This window comes from Salvia splendens, chromosome 11 (assembly GCF_004379255.2).
Source record: "Salvia splendens isolate huo1 chromosome 11, SspV2, whole genome shotgun sequence".
Taxonomy (NCBI): domain Eukaryota; kingdom Viridiplantae; phylum Streptophyta; class Magnoliopsida; order Lamiales; family Lamiaceae; genus Salvia; species Salvia splendens.
The window spans coordinates 21517136-21531417 of NC_056042.1; the positions used below are offsets into that span (position 1 = coordinate 21517136).

At 34.0% G+C, this 14282-nt stretch overlaps 1 protein-coding gene across 1 annotated transcript; it reads right to left on the reverse strand.

Annotated features, from left to right (window-relative positions):
- Window positions 1–13224: 13224 nt before the first annotated feature.
- On the reverse strand, window positions 13225–13935 carry LOC121754955. Its single transcript, XM_042150237.1, has one exon. It carries the CDS (start codon window positions 13830–13832, stop codon window positions 13362–13364), a length of 471 nt encoding a protein of 156 aa, XP_042006171.1. The 5' UTR covers window positions 13833–13935; the 3' UTR covers window positions 13225–13361.
- Between the last annotated feature and the right edge of the window lie 347 nt (window positions 13936–14282).

The following is a 14282-nucleotide window of genomic DNA, read 5'->3' on the forward strand; positions in this document are numbered from 1 at the left end:
AATGCAAACCAAGCATCATGCATAATATTCTGCAATCTTCGCGCAATATTCGGTTGTGCATTGTTTGTAACAATATGTGCATTAATTTCCATTTTTCATGCATTATTTTGCGTGCATTATTTGGCTTAATACGTACATTATAGGCCCTTTTTAATGCATTATGGTTCTTTTCATTACGGGTATTCTGTACTCACTACTAAATTTAAGTACTTATTATATGCATTATTATGTTATGTAGGTTCATCATGTGTTTAATATTAAAGCATTATTTGGTACCAGAATTAAATTTGTTTGTGATGGGCCAAATATCAAATTTCAAACTGCAAATGTGCAACATTGTCTTTCAATAAAACTGTAATTCCTGAGTGTAGTTAATTTCGATGAAACAAAAAATTGTAACAAACCAAAGGAATAAGAAAATAGACGCATAAAATAAAATAATCCGGCTACATAAATCCATAGAATACATCACAACGTACTCTTGCCCTTCCCCAACTCTTTCTCCATCTCCATCTCTTTAAGCATAGGACAATTTCTGGAGTCATGGTGGCCCAACTCATCGCAAGCCTTACACCGTCTTAGAGGCATACTAGCATCCTTTAGAGCCTTTTCCCTTTTCGAAATCAGTCGGCTCTTTGAGCTGCTAGCATGCCCCTTAGTCTTGACAACATCTGGAGGATGAACCTCAACAACTTCAGGCCGCACCATACCATAAAACTCTTCAATCATTCGCCTTTTTCAGTTGTTGACGTTGTCGGATTCCCAGCTTGTAGAGAATTACCAAGATCTTCCACACCGCCTACAAAAGCCCTTAGCAATTCAATGTCCCCCTCAAACCGCCGGAGGAAACTATAGAACATAGAAATGCCTTGCTTTGACACTGCTTGCCTATCATCAACAACAGACCTAGTAGGAATGTCATCATGAATTTCCCCATGGACCGCCTTGGCTAGCGGAGTCTTCATCCATCTGCTTTGGCAATATTTTTCTGGTATTTTCTTCAACTCATTGTTCCTGAACAGGAAAAAAATATGACTGCACAAATATCTATGCCTACCAAAATAGTTTGCATTCGCAATAATATGACTCATCACTCGTATCATGAGTCACCAAATACGATTTGCGATAGCTATCGCCAAGCTTGTATATGTCAACAAATTCAGTCGAAGAAAATCCTAGCATGCGACATCTATCATTACCCTCAACGACTTCTTCCTGTATTTTCCTGAACATCGAATCGGTGTAAAGCGTCGAAGCATGTTTCTCAAACGGCAAGGTAGTGGCCAGAATGGGCAAAACAATGGCATCGTGGTAGTCTAAAGTCGTCCTACTGTTACGCTGAAACTCAACAGCATGGTTGAAATTCAAGTAGAACTCGGCTATGTTCGCACGGGGCTTCAAAAATCTTTTGTAGAAACTGTTCTCCGATTCGGAAATTGATGTTGTCATAATCATCGAACCCAGTGGAAAATCTCTAAAATAAGTTGGTATCCAGAAAATGTCTGTGCTCGTACAATGAGTTAAACCATTCAGAGTCTTCCAACCCATGACTTTCCACAACTCTTTTCCACTCCTCTTCAAATTCTTCAGGCTCAAGCAGATCAGACCAAACGCATGCACTGAATTCCTTCTTGAAAGCTTCATCCCTGAGCAACCTATTTGGGACCTTGGTGGACAACTTATGCATTATGTGCCACATACACCATCGGTGTCGCGTGCCAACCAGAACATCTTCAATGGCTGATCTCATTCCGTTGTCTTGATCTGTCACGATCATATTCGGTGCTATGCCCATGCATTCAACAAAATGTCTAAACAACCAGCCAAATGCACCTGTTTTCTCATTACATACCAAGCCAGCCGCAAAGGTTACAGGGCTTCCATGATTGTCCTTTCCCGTTAAAGGACAGAATATCATGCAATACCTACATACACAATCGTGTGCGTGTCATTAAATTAATCAAACGAAAATATAATGAATCAGTAAAGTTATCATAATGTACGAATATGTCCTTATAATACACTTGATATAATTAACAGTTACCAGGAAATCTAATCTGAATAATGCAACTGTTATATTAATGTAATGAATGCAAACATCATTATAATGCACATACTTGTGCAGAAACATATAGACATGTTTGTGTTATAGGTGGTGTCAAAGGCTACAATGTCACCAAACATATGGTAATTCATTTTCATTAAGCCGTCACACCAAAACAACGCAACCAACTGGTTGTTTTCGTTAACCTCATAATGATATGTGTACGACTCAGACATCTCCTTCTTTTTAGCCATGTCGTCCAATACCATTTGCACATCGAATCCATGCGCATAGGCTTTAATGTCGCGTGAAGCATTCCTGATGTCACCGATCGTACAACCGACGAGGTCAAACCCACCGAGAGTTTCTTTCAAAACCTTAAATGTCAATGTGGGTCCAATATTCGCTTTTGAACAATCAAGTATGAATTTCTGATGAACGTCATCCAAATGACGGTTCACAGACATAAACTGCTGATGCTCTGACTCAACCATATCATGGTTATGAACCTCGTTGAAATCCTGTACCATATAACCTGGATGTCCATTATCAGAGAAATACTTGAAGGAGATACTAGCTTTACAACCACATCTCTTGGATAAGCGTCGGTGCTTCATTGAGAAACCGGAACGTGCATTCAACTGGTCATCCTTGATGGACTTCTTATGGCCCTCCCTATTGCATACTACATAATACCACGTTGTAACATCGTGCACCTTCCTCACACCTTGTTTGCGCGTGTCAAACCCAACTGCCCTAGCATACACATCATAAAACGCGAGTGCAAACTCTAATGATTGGAACCTCTGACCAACAACAGGCTTTAATTGATCAGAACAGACAGGCACAACCCTAACTGCTTGTGAACACGAAACAGTATGACATTTATTAGGCTAAGCAAAAGATGCATTATAAGAGATATACATTACATTACCGAACAGAAAGAGTGCATTATATAATATTACTGATACATTACATGTATAATTTTGTCCAACTACTAACTCAATATAAAATCAAAGACTATAGGGATGGCTCTACTTCGCGGAATTAGTTCATGTTTTCAAACTAATAGTATATAACACTCCTAGTGCCAGATATCGGCTTCCCTGGGGTAATTATTGAAGCCCGATGTCACATAAAATAACAAACCTAGTAGTCTGTATGCACCGTTGCCACCACATAATCATAAACCGTCCATCATATTTCGATAAAACAGTAAAAGGCACGCCAACATCAAACACAAATTTCATGATCTACAGACATCTGGTAATGCGACTGGTTTTCGACTAACAATTTAAAACACCAAAATCAATAAACATAGGTAACAACGGGTGAATTACCTTCTTCCATTGATAATCGAACAAACGTGAAAAATCAAAATCTGTGTGCGATTGAATCTATGAAAGGAGAATTTCTCACAGTGTGGTCGACGAAAAAAATTAAACAGCAGTAATGGAGTCAAAATTTGGCGAAAATCTGAAGAGCATAATTTGACAAAGTGCAGAAATCATAAAGGGAGAAAATCATGGAGCATACCATAACTAACTCCATTTGTTATTCCCTATTCTGCCCTTTACACGGTTAACATTAGTTAAATTATTATGATTCAGCTTAATATATAAACCCGTAGATCAGTACAAATCCACGGTTGATATTTAGAAGGATAAAGGATTTATTAGGTGAAAAGGATTTGAATACAATCCTATATATATATATATATATATATATATATATATAACGTGTGGAAATTATTGGGACTAAATGCAATTGAATTCTGCAATTTAATTGGATTAAAGGTGTGTTTATTGGAATTAACTTGGGGTAATAAATTTTAGAGTTATTCCTATTCAATTTCAATTTCAATTTAATTGAATTGATGGCTGTTAATTGCTGAAATTGATGTTATTTCAGGTGGTGGAGGTTGTAACGAATCAAGGAGTAAGAAGAATCTGGTGAATCATGGAGAAAGGAAGAAATCTGCGCATGGGACAAATGGGCTCGATGAAGAACTGTACTTTATTTTAAAACGACTAGGCCCATAAATAAATACTAAAGAAATTCCCCGTTGTTATTCCATGTAGTAACCGCAAATTTGAACTCGTCTTGGTCGATCCTACTATCCAATAATCCTTAAATCGAGTGTAGGAAATAAAGAAAAATTTGACTCACAAATTCCACCTTTTTTCGAGAACGACTAAAAGAGATAGAAAAAGTCAGGGTGTTACAGAGCTACAAGAAGACCTAATCAAACACATTTTGGCGAAATTTGGCCTCCAGTAGTGGATTTTTTTAATTTTATGAATTTAAGTATGTAATTTTTAATTTTAAAGATTTTAATTATGTAATTTTTAATTTTTAGTAATTGGTAATCGTATTTCGGGTATTTTAAATGCATTTTAAAATTGTGGAAATGTTTTTAGTAATTGAAGTATTTAAATTGAATAATAGAATGGTGGGACCCTTGAGATGCTCTTGCGGAAGAGCATGGACGTGGGTGTAGTGCTCTTGTGGAAGATGAGAGAGTAAAAAATGAATAAAAGTATGTCCGGGCAGTGACGAAGCCAGAATTTTACGGTTGGGGGGTCCAAATAAAAAATTCAAATAATAAAATGAAACATAAATAATATTACATAATATAAATATAATGTTGTAAACGCATAGTTCCATACAATTATGTTATAACACTCCTCTTCTACTTTTCATCTTCTGAAACCGCTGCATAATAGCTTCATTAGTTACATTAACAAACACATCCTTCTCAATATAAGGAACTAAACAATCATTCAATAGCTGGTTTCCCATACGATTCCATAGAGAAGTCTTAACGAGCTTCATTGCTGAAAAAGCTCTTTCTACTGAAGCAGTGGCAGCGGGTAAAAGCAATGACAGTTTAATTAACAAATAAGCCAACGAAAAATTCTCATGTTTCCTTGTAGAAACCATATTTTGAGCAAGACCTGCAATTCCCGATACTTTTGAAAACCTTTCATATGTGCGCACATCAAAAATAAAGTTATCAAGCTGACTTTCAAGCTCATACAAAGTAACTTCAGAAAATTCAGATGGATAATACTTGGCAAGGTGAAGCAGCTTCTCTGAATCAAATGCAGAAAATGAGTCTCTAGGATCAAAACATGTCATAGACACAAGTAAATCTGTGTTGATTTCATTAAAAAGGTGATTCAACTCTTGAGCTTGCATATCAATGACTGAACAAAACAACTCAACTCGATAATGGTGGAGATTTTTTATTTTCTCAATTTTACGTCTTCCTCTTCCTCTAACTACACACTCATCTTCCATATCAATCCCATCAATCTCATTTGTTCTACAAAACTTTGTAACTTCAGTAAGCAAAACCTCCCAACCTTTTTTCCTCATTACTTGTAAACGTGTTTTTGCTACTTTGACAAGATTCATAGCATTAACAATGTCTTGATCCTTCTTTTGTAGAACTTGAGAGAGATCATGTGTAATTCCCAAGAGTTTCCTCATAAGATGCAACACAAAGATAAACTCAAAATGATTTAGAATTTCTTGCACATCCAAAGCTTTAGCCCTATGTGCATCCTCATAACCATTCTCCCCAACATACTCAAGAACATCATTAATAGAAGAAAATAAATGCATCAAGTTGATGAGAGTACCATAATGCTTTGTGATCATACCCTTTCAATGGTTGCCTCAAGATTCAAGAACATGTTTACAAATTACAAATATTTATAAGATTGATGCAAATTGCAATGAACATGATAATTAATCATAAAACACAACATAATAAAATCATTCGCAGACTCTTAATTTTCTATGCTCCATAGCAGTTTTGATTTTACACTTGCCAGAATTTGGGGGAATAACGACACGGAGACAAGACAAGGCAGCGGCCAGCGGCAACAACGAGGACAGTGGCAGCAACAAGCCTACAACAACGCAGAGGCAACAGCAACGGCAATGGATGTTGCGGCGGCGACGAGCTGAAAGCTCCACGGCAGATTCCTAGGTTTAGCAGAAAGGAGAGAATGGCTACAGCGGTGAATTAAAATTAATAATTATGAAATTACTAAAATATCCCTGTGATTTTTCAGAATTGTTGAGGGGCCCTGGGCCTCCCAGGCCCTATTGTCCCTTCGTCCCTGGGTCTGGGTCTACATCCATGCCAAGAGCATGGATGTGGATGCTCTAACGATAGACTTGAAAAGATGCTTTGGTAATTTCTTTCGCAACTTGCTATTGCTCTCTTGTTATTTTTTTACTTTGACGCTATTCCAAGCACTAAATCAAACTCCTCTTCATTGATTGTCAACGTCCATAGTTCCTGTAAACGTAGAAAATAAACAAAGATTAATGAAAAAAGCGTCTCGAAAATCAACATCATTTCGATCTCAACTAAAAAGTAAAAAAAGTTGGGGAGTTACATATTTTAATGCCAGAGCATGATCGGAAAATATTTCATTCACTACATAAAAATTGTCATTCTTTTATTTTTAATCCGTCTCATAAAAAAAATTCACTTTTATTTTAATGCTCCCCCATCCCACAATAGAATGCACGCTTTCCTTTTTATCCGTCTCACAAGAGTAAGCACTTTCTAATTTTGGAAACTATTTTCTCTCTAATGAGGCGAGACTCGTTCTCCACTCACAATACTTTAATTACTTTTTCGTTCTATCTCTCTCTTAATTTACTAATTGTTCATTAAAACTCATTTTCAACCAAAAGTACAAACTCTTGTGGGATAGAGTGAGTAATATATTTTTCTATAATGAAGTGAGATCATCATCCACTAATAATACTTCAATCATTTTTCTTTTTCTCATATACTCATTCCATAAAAATAGGCCAATTGGGATACCACAGATTTAATGCGTATTGTTAAAGTAAGAGAAAATGAAAAAAAAATAATTAAAACAATGTAGTGGATTATGAGATCCGTACATGATAAAGTAAAAGACATGGAGAAAAGTTTCCAATATATAAACATGAATTATTTTTATGAGATAGGCGGAAAAAAGAAAAGAAAAGAAATTCGGCTTATTTCTATGGGACGAGATGAATATTTCACTAAAATTGTACATTAGATTCGGATCGTCTTAGAATCGTTTGTTTTTATTAAATGAAAATACGGAATAGAGATAGTATATACTCCCTCAGTACATAAAAAATAGTCTCATTTTGCCATTTTGTGATGTCCACAAAAAATAGTTTCATTTCTAAAAATAAAAGGTTTCACTCATACATTACTCACTTTTTCATCTTTCTCTCATACTTTACCTACTTTTTCTCTCATCTCTCTTATTTTATCAATTTTTCATTAAAATTCGTGTCGTCCACAAATTAAACTACTCCCTCCGTTTCTTCATAATTGAGTCATTTTTTCATTTCGGAAAGTTTCTTCATAGTTGAGTCATTTTCATATATGGTAACTTTTTTCTCTTTCTTACTTTACTCTCTCTTACTTTATCCTCTCTACTTTATTCTCTTTACATTTTCCTTTCTCTTACTTTTTTTATCTATTTATTTAACATACCCAATATTCCTTTCTAAATTCTATGTCGAAAAGTTTCGCCTCAACTATGAAGAAATGGAGGGAGTATTTTTTATGGACGAAATAAATTGATGTTGGAATTAAAAAAACAAAAAGACTTTTGGCTTGATTGGGGCATTGAGATGGGACAGAAATCAAAACAAACAGATTAAATGTCGTAAGACGAAGAAAAATTGTGCCATGTCTGGCTTCATTTGAGAGATGATCAGACATCTATGTCTGTTTGTTTGTATCGTATTATATGTAGCCCATTCATATCATTATTATTCATCGCCATCGAATGGGAAAATATGAACGGAACGGTGACGTTTTCTGTCCTTTTTACACTCGTGGCTCCAGCTGGAAAGGAGTTGTATTCTACTCATCCGTCTAATGTCTAATGTTACTCGCATTTTTCATTTTAGACAGTAAATTTGAGATTAATTTTTAAGTGTAATTAAATTAGAATTTTAAATATAATGAGATATCACTTAATAAAGGGGCTCTTAACTTAATCTAACATATTAATTAAATATTAATTCTAACTTAAACTATAAATACTGTAAGTAGTTTGTGACTAGTCGAAATTGAAGAGTGCGAGTAACATGGGACGGAGAGAGTATTTATTTTATTCTTCTGTTTTGGCAATTTTCTCGCTACCTAATCTTAGCCTCTAATCTCCTTGGCATTCCCAATACTTGAATTTCAGTAGACTGTATATTACATGCTCCTTTGTACCACAATACTGTGCACTCTTTTTATTTTAGTTTGTTCTAAAATAATATGTATTTTAAAATTTAAAATTTATTTTCTCTCTAATAAATATTTTTCTTCACTAATAATATTTTAATTATTTTTTTAACTTCTCATTTACTTTATCAATTATGCGTTACAACTCGTATTCACAAAAAGTGAATACTTTTATGAAACGGTTAAAATACCAGGTTAGGGGTTTGGTTAAAAAATTCTTCTGAGATTTCGAAGAAAATACTTCTTCATCGACTAAAATAAATACTTTGCAGGAGTAACATAAGTTTAAATTCAAAATTTATAAAATACGAGAAATAAAAAAAAATGTAAAGGTTCAATCAAATGGCCACATAAAGAAAAATGCCAAAATAAAAGTTGACTAAATATGCTGGAAGAATCCAAATAAAATGATGAGACTTTTGTTTGATGGCGTAGGGTGTATCAAGGCGAGCATATTGTGAAGCTCTGATAGTGTTTTGATCAAATTATTTTATGGTTCGATTTTCTGGGCATCCATATAAATGTATATTTTGAAACTCAAATTATCGTAGGCAGCAAATAAAGTTATACTAATACATATGCATAATTAAGCATCCAGTGCTTTTTTAGTTATGTACTCCTCTGGTTCCATAATGAGAGTCACATTTGATGTCGGCACAGAATTTTAAAAAATATAAAGAATAGTGGGTTAAAAAAGTTAGTGAAATATTAGATTCATTTTTATATTATTTTTATAATAAAATGAGTTAGTAGAATGTGTGACCTACTGTAAAAGTAAAATGTGAATCTTATTGTAAGACGAACTGAAATAGCAACTCTTATTATGGGACGAAATGGGTATTATGATTATCTTTTTTTTCCAAAATGTTAAAATATATTTCAATATCTAATGCCGCCTTCTTGTTTCATCGGTAATCAATTAGAACATTTTTTGAAATAGGATATTATTTGGATCATGGTGATATATAAATGAGTTATTCATTCCTTTAAAAAGTTATCCTATAATATATAGATACATATACAAAAAGATCCATTGAAATATAGAGATTCATTATCCATCTAAAGATATTTTCTCTATCATATATTATAATGAAATGTTTTTCTTTCACATTATTTCCATTAAAAATAAAATATTTTATATTCTTTCCGTCTTATAACAAGAGTCCTATTAGGTTATAGCACATTGTTTTAAGAAGAGTAAAGGCCAAAATTGGTCCTGAACATATAGTCATTTTACGATTTTGGTCCTAAACATTATCTTTTGGATTTTTTGGTCCTGCACATATGGACATTTGATCATTTTGGTTCTGCACATATGGAAATTTGATCATTTTGGTCCTCCATCAACATTTTCGTTAAAAACTAACGGTCAACATTATCTTTTGGATTTTTTGGTCCTACACATATGGATATTTGATCATTTTAGTCCTGCACATATGGAATTTTGATCATTTTGGTCCTCCGTCAACGTTTTCATTAAAAACTAAAGGTCAACGGCCGATTTTTGACTAAAACAATGGGTTGGGTCGGGTCGGGTCGTGTTTGGGTCGGGTTTGGGTTACACTTTAAGAAAAAAAATAATTATTTTTTATTAATTAAAAAATTATAAAACTTAATTTTTAGTTATTTTTGTTGATTAAAAATATTATAACGACTAAAACATGAAGTTATTATACGATTTAAACATGATATTACACGATAAAATAAAAAATTACCAAATTAAAATAATCATTTTTTAATCAAAATAATAAAATTAAAGTATACTAATATTAAATCTATATAATAAAATTAAATAATTAAAAAAATTATTTTTAATAAAATCTAAGCATAATATTTTCTTCAAATTCATGAAAAAATTAATTAAAAAATACTATACTTTAATTTTATTAATTAAAAAATATTAATTAATTTTTAAAGAATATTATGCTTAGATTTTAACGAAAATATTTTGCTTAGATTTTATGAAAATATTATTTTTTTCTTAACGTGTAACCCAAACCCGACCCAACCCATTGTTTTAGTCAAAAATCGGCCGTTGACCGTTAGTTTTTAACGAAAATGTTGACGGAGGACCAAAATGATCAAAATTCCATATGTGCAGGACCAAAATGATCAAATGTCCATATGTGCAGGACCAAAAAATCCAAAAGATAATGTTGACCGTTAGTTTTTAACGGAAATATTGACGGAGGACCAAAATGATCAAATGTCCATATGTGCAGGACCAAAAAATCCAAAAGATAATGTTTAGGACCAAAATCGTAAAATGGCTATATGTTCAGGACCAATTTTGGCCTTTACTCTTTTAAGAAATGTAAAGAACAATTGGTTAAATAAGTTAATGGAATATGGATCCCACTTTTATATACTTAGTTTTATAATATAGTGAACTACATAAATGATACTTGATCTTTCACTTTCGAATATAAATGGTATCTGATCTTTATTTTATATCGTTTTTGGTACCCCATGACAAAAATAACCTTAGGTACCATACATGTGATTTTTTTATTATTGGGATATTTTTGGAAATTTCAATTAATTAGTACCAAACATGTGATTTTTTTTCTTCCTTTCTTATTTCTTTTTTTCTTCTTGAATTTCTTCTTCTTCTTCTTTCTTTTTTCTTCATTTTCTTCTTTCTTTTTAGTATGTTATCTTCCTTTCTTCTTTCTTTTTTCTCCTTAGTTTATATTTTCTCTTCTTTTCTTCTTTCCTTTTTAGTGCTTTATACATACATCTAATTGTATTCATAATATAAATCAAGAACAAAACACCTAATTAAATTAATTGTTTAAAGTAATTAAATTAATTAAATATTTTTTATTAAATTATTTTATACTCATTTTAGGGTTGAAACACCTAACTAGAAAAATTCAACGGCTTTATATCATTATTAATACAATTCACAATTTTAAATTTTTATTAAGACTATATTGATTAGTTATTAATATAATATAAAATAATAATAATAATAATAATAATAACAGTTATTATTATTATTGTATAGTATTATATGATTCACAATTTAAATAATTATATTATAATTATTTATTAATTACTGCTAGTTTTTAATATTATAACAATAATATTATTATAATTAAATATAATTATAACCATAATTATAATTAAGTATATTTGAGTGATATTGAAAAATAAATTACTTATTAATTTATAACATCAAAATAATAATAATAATAATAATAATATTGATTAATAATAATAGTATAAAGAGTTAGTAGAATGAGAGAAGATATTATCACTTTTGGTACTAGTTTTATTTATGCCCAAAATATCATTTATGCCTCAAATGGGAAAATGTATTTGTTTAGAGGGCATTTTAGGGTGAAAATTGCATTTATGTGAGAAAGTAAAAGATCAAATATCATTTATGTAGTTCACTCTTTATAATAAAATGTAATTAAATGAGTTAGTGGAATGTGACACCTACTTACCATTTATGATCAAAGTAAAATAGAAATTTTATTATGGGATGGATCAAAATGATAAAACAGAACTTTTATTATAGTACGAAGGGAGCAATAAAAATAACACTATTTTCACCTTTTCGTTTATTATTAAATATTTTTTATTTAATGTACGGGGGAAGTAGATATTATCATGGGAGGTTGATATGAAATAACAACGAGGGTCTCAAGTCTCAACATCTAAGGGCATCCACTTCGCTGTCCCCCCACCGTCCCTTAAACGTCCCTTAAACTATTATTTGAGGACCCCACTGTACTTTATTCCTCCATCCCTTAACTAAGGGACGGAACCTGCAACGCTCCGTCCCTTAACCGTCCCTTAAATTACTATTCATTCAATTTCAGTTTTTTATTTTTTTTCCAACAAATTCAATTAAAAAAACAAACTTCATTAAATAAAATAAAATTACAACTTAAAATCCTAAAAAAATACATAATTAAATTCGTGCCAAAACAAATAAAAAAAGACATAATTTAACTTTGTATAATTTGATGCTCTAAATTCAATAAAAAAAACAAACTTCATTAAAATTAAAACAACATTAAAATTCAAAAAAATAGAAAAAAGACATAATTAAAATCCTAAAAAAATTAAAATGACATAATTTAATTTTCTCCGCCAAAGTAAAAAACAAAACGGTAATATTACCGTTCGAAAAAAAAAATTAATTCAAATTTTTTTAAAAATAAAATAATTATTGCGTCATCAGTGACGACGTCCACTCACGGGCCAGCGAGTGGGCGTCACGCGTGCGTCGGGCGCTCGACACGTCGCCCGGGCGCGTGGCGGGACGTCGCGTCTCGAGTCCCACAGCGACGGGCTACGGGACAGGCTCCGGGACGGGCTGGGGACGGCACAACGCGTCCCGCGGCGGAACCGTCCCTCTGAGACGGAATACGAGCCGCGCGCAGGACGCGTAGTGGATGGTCTAAGGCCATCCATAGTGGGGCGGACGATAGCGCGCCCGATGCATCGGACGCGTTATCGTCCGCCACTGTGGCTCCGCGGACGACGGACGATGCGTCGTCCGCGCCCTACGCTTAGTCCGCGGACGAAGCGCGGACGATAGGACATCGTCCGCGCCATCGTCCGCCCACTGTGGGCGCCGCGGACGATGCAACGCGTTTTTATTTTTAAATTCGAAATTTGTCTATTTAAACCTCGTTGTCCGCCTTTGCTGAGTTTGCCTATTTTTTTTGTAATCCGTATTCTAATGTATTAATTTTAAAAATGAAATGAAGGTTTTTTCCAATTTTTGTAGTTATTTAAGTATTCAAATAGAAAAAAATGTTACGTGGCGGTGCATAGGACGGGCTTTAGGGTGCCCATTGTGGATGCTCTATGGATTTCATTATCAAAGCTGGGTTTGGCAAGTTATTGCACAATTAAATTCGAAAAGTAAAAGAGAATGCTAAAATCCGATTTGAAGCTTCAACTGCCCTCTACTTTTCTCAACACAGAAATTAGCTCATAATAAAACAAAAAAAAGTTACCCCAACTAATCATCACGCACTATATTTACAGCATGACACATTTCGTATTCCTAAAATACCCCTACTCAGGTATCGCACTGAGCCTCGCCGCGAGCGCGACCTTCCTTCTCCGTCCGCCGCCGGATCTCCTCCCCCCAGATCCACTATCCTTCACCGGCTGCCTCAGGTCATTCTCACCGGTAAACACCAGAATATTCCGGCGGCATCCGCATTTCTCGCCGCCGCTCTTGCTGAGAGCCGAGCTGGCCTTGACCGCCAATGCGGCCATCTCGTCCGCCTGGAGGCGGCGGCTGAGCTTACTGAGAGGCAGCGCGAAGTAGATCTGGCCGGGCTGCAGCTCGTCGTCGTCGCTGACAGCCGAAACGACGTTGTCGAAGTCCATCTCGTCGGAATTGCAGATGAAAAAGGCGGGATTCTTCTGCAATACGTAGGAGACCTTAACCGGATAGGGGTATTCCTGTAATCTCCCGTCGCCGAGGATCAGCTTGGCCGTGGCCACGGATGTCGATTCACAGGAGCTGCATATGCCCATGTTTCTCTCTCTAGAATGTAATCGTGTTTGATTGTGTTGAAATTGGAATATATAAAGGGAGGGGTAGTGTAGTCTCGAGTGTGGTGTGGGAAATTTGGAAGAAGAGACACGTAAGCAAAAAAATGGAGAGAAAAGGTTAAATCTGTTTTTATGAAAGAGGGTGGAGGAGTTAATAAGTTCGAGAGGTGCCAGCCTGTAACCAGATTGAGTTAATTTCTTTTTCGATATTCCATTAAGCGACATTTGTTTAATAGATATAATTAGTACAGTAAAAAAATTATAAAAATTAAATGATTTTTAGTTTTCAAGTTATTTGAAAAAAAAAGATATTTTAAAATTAAAAATAAATAAATGGAATGAACTGAAAAACGAAAGCTTGCATATTTTGTGTGACGGAGTGAATTTACGAGTTCTGAGTTCATTTTGGTTCCTTGTCCTCTCACGCATTAC

Coding starts and splice junctions, on each gene's coding strand:
- LOC121754955 (XM_042150237.1), bottom strand. CDS start 13,832: ATGGGCATATGCAGCTCCTGTGAATCGACATCCGTGGCCACGGCCAAG.